This window comes from Pollicipes pollicipes, unplaced genomic scaffold, assembly GCF_011947565.3.
Source record: "Pollicipes pollicipes isolate AB1234 unplaced genomic scaffold, Ppol_2.1 Scaffold_5522;HRSCAF=6530_pilon_pilon_pilon, whole genome shotgun sequence".
Classification (NCBI taxonomy): Eukaryota; Metazoa; Arthropoda; class Thecostraca; order Pollicipedomorpha; family Pollicipedidae; genus Pollicipes; species Pollicipes pollicipes.
In genome coordinates, this window is record NW_023596698.1 from 144,741 (window position 1) to 166,951 (window position 22,211).

Genomic DNA, 22,211 nt, shown 5'->3' on the forward strand with positions numbered 1-22,211 from the left:
GAACTGCCGTAAAAACAGCCGTTCATACCTGGGTTGGAACGAATATGGAGCGCTTTTCAAGAAAAACACATTATTTCTCATTTCTTCCTGTGTCAGAAAAGCAAATGTTCCAAAATTCTGCACTCATAAAATAGCATTGTGAATGCCCAGAAGGTTCAAATGGGCCACGTAGCTTTTCGTCGCGCCGTCACATCATGGTTTTGTGCGTACGCGTCTGTTGTAATAATAAATGAAAAGTACAAGATGGGATGTTACCTTTAAGACTGACATCTGAGCCTGGAATGTTCGTGGTCTGCCTCAAGCTGGGAAGACCATTGCAACTTCTGTTGTCAAAACCATCATGTTCGTTCACTTCACTGTCGTTCCTCGCTCATATTGTCTTCATGAGTTAATAACAACATTGATATTTCGTTTTATTGGTGCGGAAAAAGAAATTTGATTAAAAGGAAAGCAATGGCCAAGTCACAAATCGAGGGAGATATAGCAATGACTAAGTTGGCATCTCATATTGCTTGTCAGGTGTATTGGGGTCAGAAGGCAAATGACTTCACGTTTAAATGGACGATGCATTCCATCCCTTTTGGAGGAGGCCGTTTCACAGCCGGAAGATACACGGAAAATCTTCGCGGTGGCCGGCACGGTGGAAGATTCCGTTCAGAAAGAAATTTTCCTGGCTCCTTAAGCATTTAAAGGGAATGTTCCACCTTTATATGGGGTTTTGAACTGAAATAGCCATCTTGAGGACTTTTTGATGCAGTTCATGGCCATGCCCTTTATAAGATCCAAAACCCTCTGGTTCCTGAGTAACACATGCCCGTAAAAGTGGCAAAAGGTTTATTGAAGAACTATTTCAAAGCCACCTCCGCAATGATGATGTCATAGAAACGTTAGCGTCGTTTCTGAATATTGAAAGCGTACCAGTAGTTACAAGTAAGCTTTTCCCATCATGTCTGATGTTTGTCTTAATATCTTCAATTGTGAAACATTCCCTTTAATAAGGCGTGTGAAGTTAAGGGCAATTAAGGACAACTTCAGTGCCTGTTTTTAGCTAAATCTGTACCTGAACGCAAAATGTGTTGACTACCTAGGACTCGCGGAGAGCCTTTCGGTGCAAGACACCTGTTTTGGCTTTCTCGCGACAAAAACTTCGCTTCCCTCCAGCACTGGGCACTGCGGTGAAATTGCACCGTGGTTAACACTCGTGCAGCTGAAGCTTTTCTGGGGTGGCATGGAAACGAACCGTTCGTGAGCGGTCTCACCACACTAGAGCCTTCTGGCACTCTGTTTGCAGGACTTGCTGCCGTGCCCAAGCCGTTGACAATGGAAGGGCGTGAGTGGATTAGGTACAACTGCCCTGGCTTTTTCAGAGCTAGCAAACTATGATGACCTCTGTAAGTCGGGTAGTTGCAAACCTCAAAGCAATTATGCTGGTGTCTCGACTTCCCTATCTCTGAATGCGGTCAGTCGTCGGTAATGACTCACGTTTTCGGTTCTGAGTTCCGTGAGGATCTCCTGTTCCGTTGTGAAACAGAGCAGGGTACATATCGTGCTTCTTGAGGTTTTTCGAGCAAGCGTGGTGGGGAAGAGTTTTTAACGTCCTGACGCAAGATTTAGGGGCCTGGAGAAGGACCTTAATATTTGCACGAGTGATTGTTTTGAGACAAATGAGCCGTTCGCTTGCACTTCAGTTCAGAGATCACATGGGGGGCAGATGGCCTGAATGATAATCAGAAAACAGTTGCTTTGTCTACAGAAAACATTTTTGCCACAGAGTTGCACAACCACATAAGATCTGAGTGGGTCGAGAATGGGCTTAGGATGTCTGGCGATCACTGGCCAGTGTCGAGTCAAAGGTTTGGCGATTACTGGTCAGGTGTCGAGACAGGGGTCTGGCGATCGCTGGTCTGTGTCGAGACAGAGGTCTGGCGATCGCTGGTCGGTGTCGAGACAGAAGTCTGGCCATTACTGGTCAGTGTCGAGACAGAGGTCTGGCGATCACTGGTCAGTGTCGAGACAGAGGTCTGGCGATTACTGGTCAGTGTCGAGACAGAAGTCTGGCCATCACTGGTCAGTGTCGAGACAGAAGTCTGGCCATCACTGGTCAGTGTCGAGACAGAGGTCTGGCGATTACTGGTCAGTGTCGAGACAGAAGTCTGTCCATCACTGGTCAGTGTCGAGACAGAAGTCTGGCCATCACTGGTCAGTGTCGAGACAGAAGTCTGGCCATCACTGGTCAGTGTCGAGACAGAGGTCTGGCGATCGCTGGTCAGTGTCGAGACAGAAGTCTGGCCATCACTGGTCAGCGTCGAGACAGAAGTCTGGCCATCACTGGTCAGTGTCGAGACAGAAGTCTGGCGATTACTGGTCAGTGTCGAGACAGAAGTCTGGCCATCACTGGTCAGTGTCGAGACAGAGGTCTGGCGATTACTGGTCAGTGTCGAGACAGAAGTCTGGCGATTACTGGTCAGTGTCGAGACAGAGGTCTGGCGATTACTGGTCAGTGTCGAGACAGATGTCTGGCCATCACTGGTCAGTGTCGAGACAGAGGTCTGGCGATTACTGGTCAGTGTCGAGACAGAAGTCTGGCGATTACTGGTAAGCCTCAAGTCAGAGGTTTGGCGGTCAATGGTCAGTGTCGAGACAGAGGTCAGGCGAATACTGGCAAGCCTCGAGTCAGAGGTTTGGCGAGCAATGGTCAGTGTCGAGACAGAGGTCAAGCGATTACTGGTAAGCCTCGAGTCAGAGGTTTGGTGGTCAATGATCAGTGCCGAGACAGAGGTCAAGCGATTACTGGTAAGCCTCGAGTCAGAGGTTTGGCGATCAATGATCAGTGTCGAGTGAGGATCGGTGCCAGAGGGAACAATCACGTAAGATCCTAGTGGGCCAAGAACAGGCTCCGAGGTCTGACTGACGATCACTGCGCAGTGTCGAGCAAGGGTCGGTGCCAGAGCAAGCAGGCACCTGAGTAGTCAAGGTTGAGCGAAGGTTGTTGCCGGGACGCTTGACCGATATGGGTGCCGCGGCGGGACTGTGCGATTCAACGGAATGAGCCTGGGGCGCGCAAGGGTCGTTAGGTAAAGTGACAACCACAACAGGCCTACGGCACTCAATAATCGACATTCAGAGAAGTGTCAACGCCATTGGCCGAATTCGAATCCGTGTCGTCGCTCCTCCCTTGCAATGTTTTTCCATAGTGTGCGAGGGGAGCGGAAGGGAGTAACACAACAAAAGTGGATGAAAACTGTGTGTTTAGGGAAAGCGTAAGCCGTTCGGCAAGGAAACCAACGAAACGAAAGTGAAACTCCTTGGTAAGCAGCCGCAAGTGAAGCGACCCCCCCCCCCCCCCCTGCAGTGCGCGGCACGCCGTGCAGCGATGTGGGGTGGCGCTCAGTCCCCCTCACACTTGTGTGGCGGTGCCGAGGAGACTCATCAACAGAGAATGCTTATGGTGTCAAATTCTCAAATCCTGGTCAAACATTTCCACCCACATGCCGTCAGCCGCCTTGTTATAAATGTCACGCATTCACAGACACTGCGCTAGCGGATGTGGTGCTTTGACATTACTTGCAAGTGTGGTGCTTTGACATTATTCCATGTCGACCTCTCCACCTTAAACTCCGGGGAGGGGGTGAGGAGTCGAAGCCTAACTGAGATCACGATTGCTCAAGCTGTAGGTTATGTGAACCTAGCAATCAGCGACGCGTGCGCAGGGACTAAATTCTGTACTGGATACGGCGTCTTATCGGCTAGACTGCTTGGCTAATGCAGCTTTCCTCAATAATGTGGCCTCCTATAAAAATTAATGTCATAAAATCCAAGAACGTAGAGTATCTGTACGATTTTGACTGTCTTTTGCAATTTACGTATATAACGAAGGAAAGCCGGAGCAATTTAGTAAATATTTCTGTTTTATGTGTAACATTTCCGTGGCGCTAAATTTGAGAAGTCTACAAAATTCATTGCTTTTTGTCGTTGCTATGGTTACGGGTCTCCACAAACTCGTAGCACAGCATAGCCTCGTGGAATGAAGTTTAGGGCGCTTGAAAGTATTATCTTGAATTGATCCATATCGCTTAAGATTTCCTGTGCAGTATCGTGCGGCATTGCACGTGAAACCAGAATGTGGCGGCCACAGCCTCATCATAATTTCTCAGTGAAACTAGACGAGACGCGCCATGCGGCATGGTTTGGTGCCTGCCTGCCGTGCCTGTTCGAAATTTTGAGAGCCAGGGCTTCTTTCGAATCATTTTATCGCAGAAGGGTTATGGACGTGACTTGAAGTTTAAACTACTCTATCCCGTGAATGACCAAGATTCAATATCGGGCGCAAGCCCGACATGAACAACGTAAAAGTAAGCAGCTCCAGTGGTGGCGCTTGACGGGGGCTGCCCCCTGGGGTAGCTTGATGCTGAAGCGGTAGATGGATATTCAGGCAGATGCATGGCCATGGCTTATGCATGTTATTCCTTCCATGTACTCTGAACCTAATTAAGCTTCCCCTGATAAGAGGATCGATGAGGTGGGAACTACCGCCGATGCACCTTCCATCCCCCCTCCCCCCCCCCCCCGCTCCCCTCCCTAGGGTTTTCTGAGGATATCTTTCCGGCATGTCGTGTAATCGTGTCCACGCTTCCTGTGCCATTTGGGGCATTCGTTACCGTGTATTTGGACAGAAAATGTGTCGATAGCATCTGGCCTCATATAAGTGACCTTTTTTGAAACACCACACGGCAACCTTCGGCCAGCGTGGGCGGCGAGAGGCAAATGGCAGGCCGCCGATCGTGCCGGCGGGGACGTCGACTGTTGCATTAACGGATGCTTACACGATACGTATATGCTCAAACACATCAAACTACATACCAATATGCTCAGAATGAAACAGCTGACACGTTTTTTTAAAATTCATGGCAGGCTGGGGCGCGTCGACTCCTGCCCCTCCCCCCCCCCCCATCAGTTCGTGTTACGAAGAACAGGGAATCAGGGTGATAACTGAGCTATCCGTTGGCGTTCAGTCGTGCGCTTGGCGTACCCTGCTCACTCGCATACATGCCAAAAGAATATGGATAAGCGCCACGCCCAAGTGCGAGTGGTAATGTCAAATAAGTATGCTTAAAACGTGAACCGCTAGCCAAGATGCTGTCGGAATCCCGGTCTTAGCCAATAGTTTTGGCTCCAAAACTTCACATCCCATGCCAGCAGCATATCTGTATTAAACTGTCAACGGGTATTCCAGACTGACGCGATTTAGGTAGGACTGGCAGGCTAACAAAAACTTGGCTCATGAATCTCAAACTAGGGAAAACTTAGTTGGACGTACAAAACTTCGCGAGATAGTTTATGCCCAAACTGAAGGCTTTCAGAAGCTTGGGCACTTGTCTACTAAGTACACATGTTGAACTGCACCAAAACGGTCCGCTCTGAATGACATTGGTACCAACCTATAATGCCTCTGGCACTTTCTTATTCCCACTTTATCTTTTCAGGTTTTGAAATGCGTAAGCCCAATGTTGCTAGGCCACCATTTGTTTAGCGAGACCGTGAGAGTCCTGAATATCGATGTGCAGCTTGATGTGAAACTGCTGCTAGTTTGACAGGTATCCCCAGGGGCCGATCCAGAGGGGGGCACGGGCGCATGACCCTCCTTGGGCGCCGAGGGGGCCTATAGGCTCAGAGGGGACCCGTAGCCGGCCGAATAGACGCATTTTTTTACAAAGAACGCAACATCATCATCAACAACACAACGTTCAACGCAAAGAAGAACATTGAACGCCTGAGCTTCTAAGCCACCAATAGCAGTTGCAAACGTAGCCGAAGAGCCCGCGAGCATACGAAAATGATTATTTACTGATTGAGAGGGTGGTGATTGGGAGGTCTTGGGACTGCTTACGCTGTCAAGAGGCACTACACTGTTTCTGAGAGCTCTATATGTCCACTTGCGGGCAAACCTAATCGTTAAGGAGCCTTCTATGTTGCCCTTGATTTCTTTGTATCTGCTCAGACAGCCTTGCCCTGTTGCTGGGGCTCTTTCTGCTAGCGTGCCGGGGCACTCTCTGTCAATCAGGGACCTTCGACGGATTTTTTTTCCATTTCACGCTATAGGCGGGGGCCAAATCTGCTCACATACCGGGGTATTCTCGGTTGCTCACGGACCCCTTCGCGTTAGTTACGGTTAACCTACCGGCGCACTCACGATATGCCCATGGGCCATCTACATTGGTCTAAGGCCCTTCCAATTTTCTGTCACTTGCTTAGGGCCCCTGCTCTTGTATACGGCTATCTGTTAACCTACTTGGGCTCACTTGGTTGTTTGGGGCGCTCCAAATTGGGTCTTGGGTACTTCCTATTTGAATGGACGGCTCTATGCCCTTCTCGGGTCCCCGATCTGTCAACCTGCTTGGGTGCACTGGATGGCTTGGGAGTTGTGCAGTCTGGGTATTAGTATCTGCATGTAAGGCCCTACGTTCTTGTCGGGGTCACCTGATGGCCTGCTTGGGGACACTCGATCTTTCGGGGGCCCTCTACAATAGGTATTGGATACTTCTTATTTGAATGGAGGGCCCTACGCTCTTGCGGGGGCCCTTTCTGATAGCCTGCTCTGGCAAACTCGATCGTTCGGGGGCCATCCACATTGGGTCGCTGGTGCTTCCTGTTTAGTGCAGAGCCCCACGCTCTTGTCAAGGCCGTATCTGTTAACCTGCTCGGGTGTACTTGATCTAGTGGGGCCCTCCACATTGTGGCACGGGCATCTAGTATTTGAATGGAGCGTCCTGCGCTCTTGTCGGGGGGCCTTCCATCTTTTACCCCGCTCGGGTACATTCGATCATTCTTGGACCCTCCATATTGTGTACCGTGCACTTCTTATTTGAATGGATGGCCTTTTGTTCTTGTCGTGGCCTCATCTATCGGACTGTTCGAACCAATGACGGATCCAGGGGGGGGGGGCGGAACTGTGCTCCCCCTCGTGCCCCGAGGGGACCATCGGGCTTTGAAAGGGCCCATGACCAGGCGGACGGACGAAGTTTTCAAACACAACAAGACTGGAGGTATCTGAGCCTTCAGACGACCAAGAACGGTCGTCACAAGCGAAAGTGAAGCTCTTGGGCAGACAAACTTATTATGTTGTTCAGAATGCGCTGTCGCCGGGGCCCTACGTGTCCACTTGCCGAGTCAATCCGATTGCCAAGGAGCCTTCCACATTGCCCCTGATTTCTTGGCATTTCTTAATTTGCCGTACTCTATGGGGCCCAACGACATTGCTTGACGAATATTGCTTGCCCCCCCCCTCATTGAAAAAATCCTGGTCTTGCCCCTGAGCGTCCCAAAACTTGGTTTAGGCTGGGCAGGGCATGCCATAGCACCCAAGCTCCTGCCGCGCTGCCAGGCCATGATCCTAAAGTGGTAGATCAAAGTAAAATGCTAGCGAACTCTTCCTAAGGATATGCGTGCTACAGGGAAACGTCAGCGCAAAAATGAAACGCTTTTGGAAAGATACTGCAGTGGTTTTAAAATCTGGTTACGTGTTGTCCAAACTGCCTTAAAGAAACGTCACCACTGGGTAATTAATGCGCACCCATTTGGCCGGCAGTGACTTTTTCGGGCCGACCGAACTAGTTCCTCACTGTTCCAAAGGCGGGATAGAGGAAAGGAAAATATTTGTAAGCTGTTCGGTGCATTAGGATATCTGACACTCCATTCTCCTGTTTTCCGACCAGTAATGCTTATACTACTGTCTTATCTATAGAAAAATATTTGAGCGTACACCCAGTAAGATAGCGGCGGCGGTGGTTTCAATGTTAAGGCAGTAGCACTGCCTGGATCACTTTTGGCAATATGTTGATATGGCTTCGCAGCTGAGACTTTCCAGAACATTTTGAGTGTTTAAACGATATCCTTCACTTTTCCGCTCCGTACAATACCATTGAAATAACATCAATGTTCTGAATTCTGTTTTGCATGCAGCCATGTTTCAAATTAGCAGCATTGAGACAACATCCAAGTAGGCTTTCAAACTCAGGTAAAATAGGACAGCTGGGCCTTTCAAGTCGTACTGGTAAGGAATTGGGGGAGTCCATCATTTACCTTTATAATGGATTTAATAGATGAGCTTTCAATATAGACAACGGGAGTTTTCCAAAATTGATCAGCCGACATCTATTTTTGGTTATTTCTTCGCAGTCAACATCCATGAAATCAATACCGATCTCCCCAAAACGTGCAGTTGTGGTTATAGAGTAACAGGTGTGCAGCTGGTTGCAATGATGACAACCTAAACACCTTTGGTGCTTTATGACATTGCATTGCGGTATCAGCAACTTTTAGTTACATAATTAGATGTAAAACTCAGGTGTTAAACTGTAGGCATTTGTGGGGTTTCTTTACCTGACAGATCGGATACATGCTTCAGATTCGGGTAGTGCAGAACAGTGCGTTTCTCGTCAAAAGAAGAGGAAAGTGACACTTCTAGTTACCAAGCAGAGTCAACCAGCTCCAGAAGTCTGACGGGATTTTGAGGGAGGGGGCATTATCGATCTATCCATCACACAACACTGATAGCTGTGGCTGGCAAATTTCCAAGAATATGAAAGGTTATCTCGGTGAAGAACGGCAGGAAAATGCATTGTTAACAGTTTAAAGTCACTAACTGTTACTGCGTCATGACATTTTATGGTACAAGTAGTCTTGAAATGTCAGTTGACTCTTGATTGGTAGTAGTTTAATTTTATGATGATCATGAGAACAGCCACTGAGGCGCCACAGTGTATCTGACACTTCCTGGAGAGAAAATGAGACCCCATTCCCCACTCGAGGCTAAATCCCCTGGAACCACACAGAACCAATTCTTTACCAAAGCATTGTGCCTGAAGGACCAGTGTTTGCCTTACACTGTTTACAGCAAACAAATATAGGGAAGTGAAACACTTGAGGCTTCAAAGAGGGTTTGGAAGCACCTTCTTGAAAGTACTGTTCAAGACTCCCAAATCCCACGTTGAAAGTCCGGCTACGCCACTTATCATGATGGAATGTTGCGATGCATCAGTGGTGTGGCGCAATTGGCATGTTCTAACTATGACATATGTTGGTAATTGCACCATTAATGGGTACATAAGGGAATTTGAATGGGTGGTGGAGGGGCACACTTGACGCCGGCCACTTCAAGACGTGCCTAGTTCTAATAATCACCACTGGCAGGGGTGTAGTTCGTATTCAGAGGTGGAGTCCCGCCCTCCCTCTCCTCTCCCCCCCCCCCCCCCAAACCCACACACACACTCACCAACTTTGAGAAGGAAGCGGGACAACACTGAAGAGTTTAATGTGTTTTGGGGCGGGCTGGGTCGGTTCCACTGCAAAACCCCCACCCCCACCCCCACCTCACCTCACTTTGCGCCCCTTCACCATTGGACACTGGCCCAGCACTGACAAGCCTGCATTAATATGCTAATTAGATACAATGTGTGGGCTGTATTAGATTGGGAGAAGGCGTACGTTAACCCAAATCTTGTAAATCTTAATCTTATATATGTAAATCAAATCTTAAACGAGAGTCAGATGATCAATCAACGGAGTAAAATGCAGTTATGACAAGCATAGGCAGTGCACTTTTCCTGAGGCTTCGAGACATCAGAAATTACAGCTTGCCACATTTAGTCGCATTTGTGGGCTAATGAGAACACTACTCCACAAATTTGTTAGTTCGGATTACAGGCGAAGACGGCGTGGGACCGACCACGGGGTAATGTCGGCCACTCCCCTGAGCATAACATTGACAAAGAAAGTTGAGCTGACCTTTTCCGCTGAAGGTTGCGCGGATGACGGACATAGAAGGTGATCTAGATTTCACTGGTTTCTCATGAATAATTTGCCTTTTCTATTTCTGGGTGCGCTGTTGTAAGACCATGACTTCCATGTCCGCGGCTGCCAGGAAATCTGGAAACTATATCCAGTGTGTTGATTACCATCATTGTAGTGCCTGAAATGAAGAACAAAGAAACATTTCAGCGTCAATATGGTCCTTAATAATTTGAGCCATTGGTAAACGCTATTAGAGAAATCACGGTAACGCCGCCCACTTACGCCACAAATGATCGGGCTTACCCCATGCATTAATCGGGTGGCGGTCAATTTGGCTTCCCCACCCCCACCCCGAAGGTTTTTCAGGAATGATTGCCGAACAACGTGGGATGGCTGCGACAAATTTGCATAGCAGTTAACAATTCAATAGCGAATCTTTTGGTGTCAGAAAATTAGTCGTACCTCGTAAGGTCGCTGACCCGTAACAGATGAAACTCAGGCCTAAACCATCAAGGCAGTCTCATAAGGTCACTGATCTTTAATGGGCTTCAGTAAGCTTTTGCTCAGAACAGTTTTCTAGGCTCACGAGGGTTGCACGAGAAAGTCTGAGAGTATCTTGAATATCAATCTGGAGTTTGGCCTTGTTTGACCCTATTTGATCCAAAGGTCATGACCTAAGAGTCTCACATTTTGAAACAAACGAGTTCACATACAGGCCAACACACCTTGTGCATTTGGTGTCGCTAGCTTGCTTAGCCTTTGAGATCTCAAAGGATCAAATTGCCCCCTCCCTTACCGGGAGAAGGATGTTCGGCCGGCCACCCCGGGCGCGTGTTTACGATGCGCACATAAGCTTGTCGAGCTGTCTCGCCAACTCCCAACATTACTTGAGTGATCTATCTAGCCAGGTCTGCCCCGTTTGCGTGCGCTATCTCTTCGCGTCCAAACATGAACCAAGCAACATAAGCCACTCGGTGTGCGTTGGCCAGCCAGTGGATGTGGGTGTCGAGCTTAGATGTAAGTCTCAATGAAAGTTTGCAGCATGGTGTAACTTGGTATACTGCTCTGATGGCTATGATGTGTGGATTTGCGGTAAACCTTTAATAACATGACATTGCACGACAATATATTTAACTGACGTGAACAGTGGAGTATCCAAGAAGGAACTTTTGTTGTCATACAGTACACAATCCCACCGCGCAGCTCGTACGTGGTACAGACCCCGAAACTGCCCGTGTACGGACCACTGAAGAGAGCACGGACCGGTCAAATCAGCTTCCAGTGTGAAGCCAATCCAGGGCAAACAATTACAGATAAGCATGTGGATGATGTTCTTGCTCGAGCTTGGCGCTCCATCGTGGGAAACCAAGACGCTATCACCATGGGATTCAAATGCTAGTGGCGCTCACTCATTCAGCTCGGGTGGCGTGGGGGGGGGGGAGGGGGGAGGGAACCCGAGGAGCTTCGTTCACAACGAGGTTTTGGAACAAAAGGTTCTGAGTGCAGGAGCAGTTTCATGGCCAATAGCGGCCCATGTGGATAGGGCGGTGGCAGCGCCGCTTCAGGCGGACAGACGGTGGCAGCGCCGCTTCAGGTGGACAGACGGTGATAACGCCAGCTCAGGTGGATAGGACGGCTGCCAAGCCAGCTCAGGTGAACAGGGCGGTGACCACGCCAGCTCAGGTGGACAGGAAGGCTGCCAAGCCAGCTCAGGTGGATAGGACGGCTGCCTAGCCAGCTCAGGTGGATAGGACGGCAACCACGCCTGCTCAGGTACACAGAACGGCTGCCAAGCCAGCTCAGGTAGACAGGGCGGTGACCACGCCAGCTCAGGTGGACAGGACGGCTGCCAAACCAGCTCAGGTGGACAGGAAGGCTGCCAAGCCAGCTCAGGTGGACAGGAGGGCTGCCAAGCCAGCTCAGGTGAACAGGACGGTGACCACCCCAGTTCAGGTGGATAGGAGACTGCCAAGCCAGCTCACGTGCGCGGGACGGTGACCTCGCCACATCAGACGGACAGGACGTTGACCACATCAGCTCAGGTGGACAAAACGGTGACCACGCCAGCTCAGGTGGACAGGACGACTGCCAAGCCAGCTCACGTGGATAGGACGGTGACCTTGAGACTTCATTGAGACTTAAATCTAAGCTCGACACCCACATCCACTGGCTGGCCAACGCACACCGAGTGGCTTATGTTGCTTGGTTCATGTTTGGACGTGAAGAGATAGCGCACGCAAACGGGGCAGACCTGGCTAGATAGATCACTCAAGTAATGTTGGGAGTTGGCGAGATTCCCCGCTGGCGGGCCTACCCCGGAAAAAATTAATGCCTTACGAAACATGACAAAACCATACCATATATCAAATAGCAGTTTTCGTGTTTTTTGACAAATACAGCAGGACCAAGGTTTGCACCTACATATAAATATTGAATATACCTTGAGTAGTTTTCAAGACAAATCCGGAAAGGACTATGGAGTGGAGGCCACTCCGGGCTCCCCCAATGCTTACCCAGTGATAATGTGCCAACGAGATGCGATTGGAGTTCTGCAATTATTGCAATCATTTATTGAATAGGCGAATAAGATCCTGTCACCTCATGTGTTATCATAGGGCCTTGCATCAGCCCACAGCATGCCACCGCGTGCTCACCTTTGCCAGTGACGGACCGGTCAGGGGTTGATGTGTCGCGTGAATGAGTCATTAGGTGCATATATGAGCCGTCAGCAAGGGTCATCAGTCAATGTTTTCCTTCCTTTCGGGTAGTGAACAGCGCCGCTCAGGTGAGTAGTGTCAAACCACATGATTTTAGACAATACCTTATTGGGGATCTAAGAAATGAAAATTGCTTTCGGTATCGACTTTTGTAGCATGCAGCGTTTTTCGAGCGCAATGAAAAGCGAGCAAAGCTTACAGGAAAGCTATACATGCTGCTAGGTCGATGGGAAGGATGATATCGGATGCGATGCGGAGGGCAAATGTATCCTTTTTGTATCCATCCTACCAGGGCATAATGGCGTTTATGCACGCTTTCAGCAGGAAAGCAGAGTTTTCCACGGGGAAACACATTTTTCAGCACTGGTGTGACATGAGCCAAAACCTTCAAACTAGCCACTGAAGTCATACTCTCACAGTTGAGAACTAATGCATTACCCTTGATCTTCTACCAAAATGTCAAACGAGATCACGAAATAGCTTTTCTGGCATTGCAAACAAAGTATGTGCTACATTCTCAGACTTATAGCATTTCAAATGGTATGCAGCAATTGTATAGCCATGGCAGTTTTATAGAACATGCAGAGCTTTTATAGAACATGCAGAGCTTTTATAGAACATGCAGAGCTTTTCTAGAACATACAGAACGCTTTGGGTAAACATCACTGACTTAAAGACTGCACGGGCTTTATCTCACAAAGCGCAAATAACATCGGGCAAAAAGCTTCACCATATGCCTCTACAGAACAGCTTACGTCAAGCTGTGCTGTTACATGGGGTGTTATAAACCAGTCGACCTAAGGTCAAAACCTTGAAACTGATCCCATGGCTCAAGTTACACAGCGTGTTGTGTCATATCCCACAGATCCTGCCTTCATTCTATCGTCACTTCTGGAAGTGAACAGGACCGGACATCAACTACAGGTTTATTTCTTCTCCCAATCGACACTACGAGGCCATGACGAGGCGCAATACCGGTGAGAGCTGGCACACGCCGCTCGAGTGGTTTGACGAGCGGACTGACTCACTTACATATCAATGTAGATTTCTGGGTTGTCGATATACATACATAAAGGTACAAAGCCACCAACAGACATGCATTTGTCTCATTAAGATGACCATATTCCTGTTTCCTTGGAGCCGACCCGTTTTATCACGCGGACGTTAAAATCGTTCACATGTTGAATAATCTGTGGGCTACGAAATGCTCCACGGATTGAACTCGGCGGATTAGGACTGAACTGGGTATAATATTACATGATACTACAGGAACTTGAACAGCTTTGATGGTCGGATGGCAATGTTAACAAGCTTGCTGTAATCCTCAACTCTACGTTTTACTTTTCCACAAGACGCAGAAATCCATACAAAAACTATCGTTTCAACTCCAGGAGTTTAAACAAAGCCCGAAATATCGCTGAACTTACTCTTTGTATTTGGCCGCAACACCACATAGGAAAAGGCTGGCTCGATTAATGCATCCCTACTGCGACCTTGTCTTCCATGGACCATGTAAGGCAAGCACTTTGGAGAGTTATTGCCATCTAAACGGAAAGTTGCAAGACACAAAGAGTTTCTCACTAAATAAAGGGAATTTCTCAACGTTTTGCGTTCTCATTCCCAAAAATGATTTTGCGCAGATCCCACCTATTTACAACGACGTGAGTGCGTTTCTTTTACGGTGCAATTGCATCTTGTAACAGAAGCGCTGTTGGAATATGGGTTCACACATATCAGTATGCCATACATTTGTGTCATTGGTAACTGAAAAGAACGGAAGTTTGAGGTTGTCAAATAGAAGGGATGTTGTTTAAAGCCTATCTGAAATTTCAGGATTTTATTGAACTATATCCTGGAAAGGTAATTATAAAGAGGTCTTCTACTCATAATCCATGCGGCGGTGATCGGTAACAAGTGAGGCGATAGGTGATGTTATGAGCAATGCACCGGAGCGGCCAGCGGTGGTGGTGGTGTCAACCTCGGCAAACTTGTATTTGTTGTCATGGCCTGCCAACCATCACAGAGCAATGTTATTCTTGGCGGCTTTATAGCTCATCACCAGTTAACCAACGCTAACTCTGTTGCGGTCCTATCGTACCCCGCTAGAACAACCGAGGCCGCACATCGCTGCCGGCCATCGCCAGAAATGAGACTTGCGTGGGTTTCTGTGAGACCTGAGATGATCCGCCTTCTCAGGCGCCTGCCTGGCGCCACTCTTGCTGCTGGCCACGCTGGGAGGCGCCTCTGTGCCCACTGGCCTGGACATGAAGCTGCTCAGGGAGGTGACGTCGAATCCGATGAACAACCATGTGATCTCGCCGTTCCTGATGTCGCTGCTGATGTCGCAGGTCTGGCTGGCCGCCGAAGGCACAACCAGAGCCGAGGTGAGGCCACAGATGATGGATGTTCAGTGAGGCGTGCTATCTGCACTGGTTCGAGGCACATGTGCCAGCTCACCTTGCAGAGGACATAAAACATGATTTATCGCCCTGTGATCTTTGTTGATGAAACACGGAGGAGAGATATGACATTGTTATGTCTGTCTACTCCACCCAGATGACGCCTGTGCTGGGAATGTCCGGTCCAAACGACAGATCCTTCCTCGACGGCTACCGCTCGGCCTTGGCCGTCTTGTCTGGAACCAGTGACGGCGTCAGGGCGTCAGTGTTCAGCAGGATCTATCGCAAGCGCAGCTTCAGCGTGCGCCGCACCTTCAGCGATTTATTGGCGCGTTACTACGGAGCCGGAGTGGAGGTGCTGCCCAGCAACGCCTTGAAGGCTGCTCAGGTCATCAACAACCAGGTGTCGGTGGCAACGCGCGGACACATCAAGGACCTGGTGTCAAGTGCCGACGTCAGGAATGCTCAACTGGTGCTTTTAAGCGCCGTGTATTTCAAGGGCACTTGGCTTTATGGCTTCAAGAAGCACGGGCAGAAGCCGTTCTTGACGTCGGATGGTGATCGGCGGGTAGACATGATGATGGTGGAGGCAGAGTTTGGTATTGCCGCCCGACCACACTTTGATGTCGTTGCGTTACCGTACCAAAACCAAGATTACAGCTTGCTGGTGCTGCGCCCGCGCAGTCGCTCCATGGCTGGCGTGACCCTGATGCGGAAGTCTCTCGACGGCCTGAACGTGACCCGGCTACACAGTCAGCTACGTCAGCGAACCGTGCGTGTGGTGATGCCGTCGTTCAAGATCGAGGGTCTCTATGTGATGCCCTTCTACATGAGAAGCCTGGGCATCAAGCGGATTTTCCAACGGGGGGCAAACTTCAACGGCATATCGTCGGACAAGACCTTTGTCAGCAACATCATCCATAAGGCGGTGATGGAGGTCAATGAGGAGGGCACGACAGCTGCGGCGGCGACAGTGATAATAGTAGCAAGAATCGGGATTCAATCCGCGACCTTCGCTGTAGACAGGCCATTTTATGTCATTCTCTACCACAAACGTGAAAAAGTCACCTTGTTTGCTGGACTAGTAGCTAATCCTTGAGAGCACAGCATGATCATTGGGTACGCCTTTGTTTCATGTGCATCCGCCATCGTTGGTTTTAATCACATTTGTTTCAAACCGAAAGGGTCGCCTGACATTTTTGCGATTAGAGTGGATGCACCGAAAATACGTAGACGTATCCGACTGCCAATAAAAGAGGCCTTTTGAAGGGATCATTTGTGTGCAAGAGCGCCGACTTCATGAGAGTTGAACGGGTCGCGTACACGGCCTGTTTTCTGAATTATGCAAACGGTACTTGACTTCATCGTCTCACATGTATCCTGCTCTCGCCAAAAAGTCTCCCTACAGAAGCAATGGATGCGTATCAGCATGGGCCTTTGCAAGACTCTAGAAAGACTCTACCTGCCATTCAAACAGCGATTCTTTGATCACCCTTGGTCTCTTATTATCCACGTTGTAAGGGCTTGTCAGCGTGGTGACACGTTGCACCATGATCCCTTCTTTGGATACTGCGACAACTGCCAAGCTGTGGTTTATTCAGGCAGCAGTACACCGTCGAACTAGACACCCAGTCTGCAACACATGCAAAGGACTCATTAGCTGGCAACTAGCCATACACCGCATGCAGCCCTGGGAGCTGGCATAAGGGCACGCAGCATGCAGCAACGAGAGCGTCCATGACCACATGCACCAAGCAACCACCATGCAAGCCACTACCGCATGCGACACCAACAGTACATGCACAACCGCCAAGGCATGCACATGCAGCACGTCACAATACCAATACTGTGGATTCCAGACCTGCGACGGAAGCCAACGCACACACCTGAGAAGCATCTGATACAGGGTCAGCAATAATGCAGTATCTCCTTCTCTGAAGCACACTTCATATAATTAGGTTTGCCTGTGGCCGAGACGGGGATCGGTCCGCAAGCTCCATGAAAACGAACATAAACTCCGACATGTGTTTGAAGTCCTTGACGAGAACAACTTCAGTCTACAAACAAGGATTAAATTTCCTACAAGATTTGCGGGACATAATTGTATGGGGGAGGGGGGACAGAGACCGCACGTCGGGGACGCACACCATGGAAGGAATGCGAAGTTTGCCTTATGGTCACAGAGTTTCTCACGGCCTGTGTTGCGGCACAGCCGTGTGGGTGATAAAGGCAGTGAAAGTTCAACTCGTGCCTGGAAACTTTAGTGCCCGATGCATTAGCACAACATTTCAAACAGGTTCAAGCATTATCTGTGAACTAGGTCCGGACGGTGCATAATTACACGGAAACACGGAAGAGAGATGTGACACTGCGTGCCTGTCTGGCTCCACCCAGATGACGCCTGTGCTGGGAATATCCGGTCCAAACAACAGATCCTTCCTCGACGGCTACCGCTCGGCCTTGGCGGTCTTGTCGGAGAACAGCAACGGCGTCACGACGTCAGTGTTCAGCAGGATCTATCGCACGCGCAGGTACAGCGTGCGCCGCACCTTCAGCGACCTGCTGGCGCACTTCTACGGGTCTGGAGTGGAGTTGTTGCCCAGCGGCGCTAGGAAGGCCGCCCAGGTCATCAACAACCAGGTGTCGGCGGCAACGCGCGGACGCATCAGAGGCCTGGAGACAACTGCCGACCAAGCTTCCTTCTCGAAATTTTGCGCTATGTTACTTCGGGCGTATTGGTTACGTGAGAAGCAAAGCCTCACACAAACATCGACGCCCCCAAATATTTGACCGATGGCGAGGTACTCTTTAGCGGTGTGGGCTCGCAACGCAGGCTTCGCCACAGAGGGGAAAGGGGCGCATCCTTGAATGTTACAGGATCACGTCTATGGTTGCATGAAAAAACGGCACGCATAAAACTAAGCCTCTCTCTTGACATTTGACACATGACGGCGTTCTCGGCTGACACCGAGGTGCCCACATTGTTCCAAGCCGTTGCCGTCGTGCAAGGTCCCGTCCTTGGCACTGTCGTCGCCGGCACGCACGGCCGGCAAACAACGCAACGCCAGCGCACCACCAGATGTAGTCCCGGCCTTCGAGCGGCCTTCTCCGCGGGGAAACTGTGGTCCAACCCGTGCCCGTTCGGTCTGACCGCGTCCCCCCCCCCCCCCGGACAGCGCCAACAATCACTCCTGGGGTGTTATTCGGAGGCGGTGTGATCACACGCCGCGCGCTCCGAGCTCGCGCGGCCTCACCGCTGCCCCGTGCCGTCCGCGCGCTGCCGACTCGCGCGTCCTCACCGCTGCCCCGTGCCGTCCGGCAGGTACCATGTCTCGGCTCTCGCTCGTCGCGCTCAGCGTCCTGCTGGTTGCCATAGTGACGGCCGACATGCCGTACCAGCTGTCGAGCGGCTTTGAAGACATCGTGCCTAACCTGGTGGAGACGTTCACCTGCGAAGGCCGGCCGTACGGCTACTACGCCGACGTGGCCAACGACTGCCGGCTCTTTCACGTCTGCGTGCCCGTCGTCGATGATGTTGGAGAGGTAAGCGGTGCTGCGGGAGAAGCCCCTGCCCTGGCACAGCTGGTGTGCCCGCCAACGTCTGAAGCCTGAGCTGTGGCTGGCGCTTGGTGGACAGCACGGATCTGCGGTGGCTGGAGTGGATCCCGCTAATCTTGCAGCCGACTTTGGTGACGTACCTAGATCGCAACAATACTGTTCTGGCTCGCAGGCTCAAAGAGATCCGGTCACCGTGAAAAAAGAGTTAAACGAGCTCGTGGTAAACCCGAAATGGTTATGCCTTTGCGGCCCTATGCCTGCATTCATGAATGACTCAGAACAAGGAGCGACATATGGCAGCCGTCCCGAAGCTAATTTTGATGGTAGCCCTGTGTGCTGAAAACCATGTTCCATGCATTTAACATTCATTTCGATGGTCAAGAAACACGCTGAGCTGTGATGATACAGCGGCGCATTTGACGCATTGTGTTAGACCGTTCTCATCACCCGGATCATGCTCAGATTTGGGGAGGCATGAAGGCAGTTTCTTTGCTGGATACCTCTCCAGACACACACGCACGGCACGCACATTACATACGCACAATTACAGATACGCACAGCTCAGATCAGAGGTCCTTTTTGGGAGTCATATTTCAGATCAGAACTCCTTATTTGTCTAGAATGTCCCAGGGCCCCTCACATGTCACCCTCCTCGGACATGACGAAATGCCTAGTGGGACGTCTTGGGGACCCTATCGTGAACACGAGCTATGTTGCGATTCCCCGAGTCCACCGATAGCTTAGTAAAAGACTTTCGGCAGCTGTGTTGTGATACTTTCAAACTAAAGCTCATTTTTACAGTTCCGCTGGCCTCCTTTTGTATCCGGTCCCTTGCAAGTCCGAAGAAATCGAACATGCTCAAGTTTCTGCCCAAGGGTTCTTTCAGAGCAAAGAACACTTACATCCTTTTGATATTGGTGAATACATATATATATATATATATATATATATCTATATATATACATATATATATATATATATATATATATATATATATATATATATATATATATATATATACGGGTTGGTTATGTCATAGCTAGTTGGGCAAGGCTATGGACGAGGACAGAGGGCGCCACCCTTTGCGGAAGGTGAGAAAACACCAGCAGTTCACGGGTAACTATAGCTAAAATGGCAAGGTTTGTCGATTCGTTGACTCTGGCATAAATGCTAGAGCCAAACGCTATTTCGATACAGGTGATGAGATTCCGGACATTACTGCTCACGCCGAACATATCACGTATCCGAAACAGGTATTCACAGCTCCTATGCGTAATCGCATCTGATGAATGCAGAATCATACCCAGGTAGTTATCCACTAACCAAATTGGCAGGCTTGGTGGTCATCGGCACATTATGCGAGGGAGACGTGACGAAGGTTGGCATGACGTCACACATCACGTGACGCGCATCACCGCCCGGGGCCATGCAAAGACCGCAAACCAGCGCTCATTATCGCCTACTGAGCTATTAGCGTGGAGGTCGGGGCATAATCTGCGCCGGCCGACCGGGTCAGGGGGTCAGGGGGAGGAGCGGCGGGGAGGGTGCGTCGCAGCCATGCATCAGTCCGTTGCCTCACCAATGTCCGTAACAGGTGAGCGCCGACTGGGGGTCCCGCGGTGATGGGGGAGGGGGGGGTCCACGAGGTCCCCGTGGCGTGAGGTAACGCATCGCGCCTTGGGGGCCGGTGCTGGTGGTGTGGCCCGTGCAGCGGTTGGGTAACCACCCCTGGGGCGGCAGACGGTCCGAGTATGCACCCAGTTTGGGGAGGGGGGAGGGCGGCACCGGACGGTGGCCGCCGATGAGAGCGCAGCGAGGAGTTGCGGAACCGACTACAATGGGCTGTTTGAACGGCATGATTACCCGAAAATACACCGGTGATGCATCGTGGGTATTACCTCTCGCATGCCGTTGCGATGGGAGCGTGAGCTAGCGAAGCATGTGCGCTTATCATCGCGATTCGTCTGTCGCGAACAATCGAAGCTTAGGATTACGACATAGGTAAATTGGGCGGCATCTGTTTAAGCCGGGCGGCCAAATGTTCCGCGTCTCACGCGGTAGCTGCGTACGGTCAATTTGTACGGGAACGATGCACAATTTGGCTCATTCGCTTTTCGCTTTGCATTCTATAAAGTAAGAGGACACTATCCTCGAGCGATGTAAAACACACGATTAAGCTTCATTATGATTGCTATCCCGCATTCCGAAGAACACCAGACACAGGATGGGCGATTGAATGGTGTTGGCGTAAAGCACGCTATGGTCAGCGGCCGTGTCTCGTTCTCACGCCCTCTCTACCTCTCTGTGCGCCGCAGACCCTGCAGACGGACCAGTACAGCTTCCTGTGCGGCAACGAGACCATCTTCGACCAGTTTACGCTGACCTGCAACTACCCGGTGGACGCGGTGCCCTGCGAGGACGCGGAGAGCATGTACTCACTCGCCAATGATGTGTTCTTCAAGCTAGCGGACGGCAGCAGTGCGTAGAAGGTCGCGCGTTGGTGTGTTGGTGTGTTGGTGTGGTGTGTTGGTTGGCGTACGTTTGTGTGCATTTGGTGATCACGACAGCTTCATTTCCGCGTTTACGTATTCTCACGTCACTAGCAGAAGCAAGCATATAGGTGGCAGCACTGCTGGTTGCAGAAAGATGCTGGTGTGGACGTCGGAGCCCCGTCCTGCTTTACACTGCTATGATGCGATGGATTTGTTAAGAACATCGCACGTGTGTGTGTGTGTGTGTGTGTGTGTGTGTGTGTGTGCGTGTGTGTGTGTGTGTGTGTGTGTGTGTGTGTGTGTGTGTGTGTGTGCGTAACATATTGAAGACCTGGCGGTTTTTTAAGGAAGACTGGAAGCGCTACAAGAAGAAAAATATAAAGCGGCTTTCACTACGGAATGTATTTACATATTCATATGCGTTACTCAACATATACGGCCGCATGATTTAGCGCATAAGCTGCACATGCAGCAAATTACATGTGACCATGGGCCGCCCGCAATAGAGTGACATAATGACCTGACTTGAAAGCATCATGCAATGTAACGACTGAATGCGGCACTGCTATGATCCGCTCATTTGCAAGCCAGCTCATGAGATATGCCGACTCTTTTGCCCGCACATCTGGCCTCGGCGCGCCCACAGGCACATATTACCGCCCTACTGCGACCACGTCCGATGTCCCTAGTCGGAGGACAGATGGTGAGCCCCCCGGCGTCGTCGGTGTCACGCTGGGACACTTGTGAAAGCCTCCAGTGCCCACCGCCGTGCCAGCATTTGGAAAGCGTTCCGTGAGGTTGTTCGCGACGCCCGTCACCTCCTACCCAGGCCCATAGATGAACGTGGTTCTGCTGACCAGCTGCTCCGACAGCAGTTTGAACACTTCCTCCACGATCAGTATTTGCCTATTTCGGGCGCGCCTGAGTATTGTGCTGTGGCACGCTCAGCTATACCCGTGGTATGAAGTCACTCACACCAAAGTCAATCTCATGGTGGCACACGTTGATGAAGGTGTACTTTTTGTACTGTGCAGCACCGTCGTCCGTGAATTAAATATTCTTTTAGATTCGGCACTTAGGCGCGAAGGTTTGGAACAAGTCGTTGCAAAGCGCATAAACCATGGCGATGTTATGATTTGTGCCATCAGACATGAGACAGTAGCTCTGATGGTACAGCACACGCTCCTGCCACCAGTACACTACGAACGAGTGTACGGTCACTGAGAGGACTTCCAATGGAAGCCTTGGGCCGCGTC

At 50.3% G+C, this 22,211-nt stretch overlaps 2 protein-coding genes and 1 long non-coding RNA gene across 3 annotated transcripts; all 3 read left to right on the forward strand.

The window, feature by feature from the left end:
- The first annotated feature begins 12,543 nt into the window (after window positions 1–12,543).
- On the forward strand, window positions 12,544–14,837 carry LOC119102065 (uncharacterized). The gene is made up of 3 exons (XR_005094642.1): window positions 12,544–12,574; window positions 13,372–13,483; window positions 14,703–14,837. It is a non-coding gene; the product is annotated as an uncharacterized LOC119102065 (long non-coding RNA).
- Window positions 14,838–15,070: 233 nt separating this feature from the next.
- LOC119102074 (ovalbumin-related protein Y-like) lies at window positions 15,071–16,004 on the forward strand. Its single transcript, XM_037225445.1, has one exon. The coding sequence runs from the start codon at window positions 15,081–15,083 to the stop codon at window positions 16,002–16,004; it is 924 nt and encodes a 307-aa protein (XP_037081340.1). The 5' UTR covers window positions 15,071–15,080.
- A 2,226-nt stretch (window positions 16,005–18,230) lies between these two features.
- LOC119102072 (U-scoloptoxin(01)-Er1a-like) lies at window positions 18,231–21,127 on the forward strand. The gene is made up of 2 exons (XM_037225443.1): window positions 18,231–18,448; window positions 20,779–21,127. Exons 1-2 carry the CDS (start codon window positions 18,233–18,235, stop codon window positions 20,947–20,949), a joined length of 387 nt encoding a protein of 128 aa, XP_037081338.1. The 5' UTR covers window positions 18,231–18,232; the 3' UTR covers window positions 20,950–21,127.
- Window positions 21,128–22,211: the final 1,084 nt, after the last annotated feature.